The 2,628-nt window shown below is 46.2% G+C and overlaps 1 protein-coding gene across 1 annotated transcript; it reads left to right on the top strand.

Annotated features, from left to right (window-relative positions):
* Positions 1 to 44: 44 nt before the first annotated feature.
* On the top strand, positions 45 to 1,616 carry LOC121964145 (chorion-specific transcription factor GCMb-like; the record flags this gene model as incomplete). Its single annotated transcript, XM_042514364.1, has 2 exons — positions 45 to 357; positions 503 to 1,616. Coding segments are annotated over 2 exons (628 nt in total), but the record flags the coding sequence as incomplete, so codon positions are not given.
* Between the last annotated feature and the right edge of the window lie 1,012 nt (positions 1,617 to 2,628).

Here is a 2,628-nt window from a genome sequence, read left to right as displayed (position 1 = left end):
TCAGATCCTGACAATGTGAACAGGTCTAAACCAGATCCTGACAGTGTGAACAGGTCTAAACCAGATCCTGTCAGTGTAAACAGGTCTAAACCAGATCCTGTTTTTTTTTTGTGCAGGGTGGCTCCAGTCCTGGGTTCCTCCTCCTCCTCCACCTCCTCCTCTGCTCCTCTCTCGTCCTCGTCCTCGTCCTTCGACCCTCAGGCGAAGCCGTCTGCAGGCTGGAAGGAGCTGCTGAAGAGCTCCGCCCCCTACAGTGACAACCACCATTACTACAGCGCCGAGTACCCCTGCCGTTACCCCAGCAACACCCCCGGGTCCCCTGCAGCCCTGCAGACCATCATCACCACCACGACCAAGGTGGGTACAGGTCATCACTTCTAGTCTGTGACTGGGCAGTTTTACTGGTAGATCTGGATCAAACTAAATGTGGCGTTTGATGGAAAAACTGACAGGGGCGGGGCTTAATCCCTTTCACATTAACACCTGTGCTGGTCCTCCTCAGGTGTCCTATCAGCCCTGTCCTAAGCCTCCCGCGGCACTCCCATCCTACCAGTCATGTCCTAAACCTCCTGCCGGTCTCCCGTCCTACCAGCCCTGTGCTCCCCCAAAACCTCCAGGCCTCCCCGGCTGCTCCGCGCTGCTGGACGACGCCTCCTCCTCCTCATACTCCACCGAGGTGAAGGTGACGGAGGAGTCGGGCGGAGTCATCAAATCTCTGTCGTTTCAGCCCGAAACTCTGCAGACCAAAACAGAGCGGACAGATGGCTACGACTACCGCTACGCCTACCCCAACACGTACCGCTACGATGACTACTGAGGCGGCACCCCCTCCACCGCCTCTGCCGCCGCCAAAACCACGCCAACCCCAACACGTACCGCTACGACGACTACTGAGGCGGCACCACCTCCACCGCCTTCGCCGCCGCTGCTGCCAAAACCACACCAACCCCAACATGTCCTGCTACAACGACTACTGAGGCGGCACCACCTCCACCGCCTCTACCACCTCCACCGCCTCTACCACCTCCACCGCCTCTACCACCTCCACCGCCTCCACCACCGGCATCATGACCTCTGGCACTTCGACTAATACTATCAGAGAAAAGCTCCTGCTGCCCAAACAGAGACAGTTTGGAACCAGACCGGTGAACGGCGAGCTGAGAGCGGGAGCTGACAGGATGTGGATCACTGGGACAAAACTGAACGAAAACTTTGGTCCTCGAGAAACTTTCTGAGGGTGTTTTCGGAGTACTTTATGTTCCCAAAGAGAGATCCCTTTCCTGCCTCCTCTGGCACCCCTCACAGGACAGGAAGTGAAAAGACTGAACTGAAATTTGATCTAGACCTCCCCAATACGGCGTCCGAGCCGACATACATCGAGGAGGGAACGCAAATCTACGATTCTGTATCCATAAACATGGCGTCACGTGTGAGAGGCGTGTCACGTCCTTTAGGGTCCCCAGGAGAGAGGCGTGTCACGTACTTTAGAGTCCGACTGCCGTCTGTAACTGAGCAGCTTTTTGTGCTCGATGTGGCTGAAAGCTTCAAACTCGAATTCAAATACAAACCCTCAAACTCAGGATTCAGTTAATGTCTAAATACATTTTTATGACAGCTTCAGGATCACATTAAGGAAATTCTTTTTTTTTTTTAGTCTTCGACTTAAGAAAATTAAGATGTAATTTTATGAAAATAAAGTTGTAATATTACAAGAACAAGGTACCAATTATCACTTTTTTTCTCATAAAATTTGTTGTAAAATTATAACTTTAATCTCGTAAAATTATGATTTTCTTTCGTAAAATTACAGCTTTTTTTCTCCTAAAACTCTAATTTTATTCTCAAAATTCCGACTCTATTCTCAAAATCTGGCATTTTTTTCCTCTAATTTAGGCCTGATCTGAAACCCTCCTGATGACTGATGTGATTATTTCAAATATGAAAGAGTATTTTGAGCTGTGGAGGTTCTGGTGGAGCGTTCCCGTCCTTTGGCTTATTTATTGAACTGAACGAGAGAACAAACGAACGGACGCTGACTGAAGAAATCTGTGAGAGAAAACGATGTTTGAATGTTTCTGTCTGATCTCACATTAAACACAAAAACTGACGCACAGACTCCTTTTCTCTTTTCTTCTGGCCACAAAGACGACGATAAAGTTGGTGTAACGTCCCTTTAACCCTCTGAAACCTTACTGCTTTCAGACGCCTCTCACAAGCCTTTAACCCTTTGAACCCCAAACATCCCGAGTTTGACTTCTTTTCCAAAAAATAAAAGAAATTAGTAGATTTAGAGCAATTATTTTAAAAAGCCATGGGGAGAAGAGAATAAAATACGAGGAAAACTATATTATTAATTAGCAGAATTACAAATATAGACTTTTTCTCCCTTATTTCTGTCATTTATGGACAATGTACGTTACAACTGTCGACGTCTGGTGACTGTGCCAATTCTCTTTGATTTAATAAACAATTAGATTAAAAAGTAATTACATATTTAATTTTATTTTGCAGAATTATAATTATTTTTAAACAGCTTTTTAAACTAATTTTCAGTTAATTTTCTTGAACTTTTTGCTAATTTCTTTCAAATTTTGGGGTTATTTCTGTTTTTGTTGCTCGTTGCTGTAT

This window comes from Plectropomus leopardus, unplaced genomic scaffold (genome assembly GCF_008729295.1).
Source record: "Plectropomus leopardus isolate mb unplaced genomic scaffold, YSFRI_Pleo_2.0 unplaced_scaffold14208, whole genome shotgun sequence".
Taxonomy (NCBI): domain Eukaryota; kingdom Metazoa; phylum Chordata; class Actinopteri; order Perciformes; family Serranidae; genus Plectropomus; species Plectropomus leopardus.
This window is presented reverse-complemented; position numbering and strand designations above follow the sequence as displayed.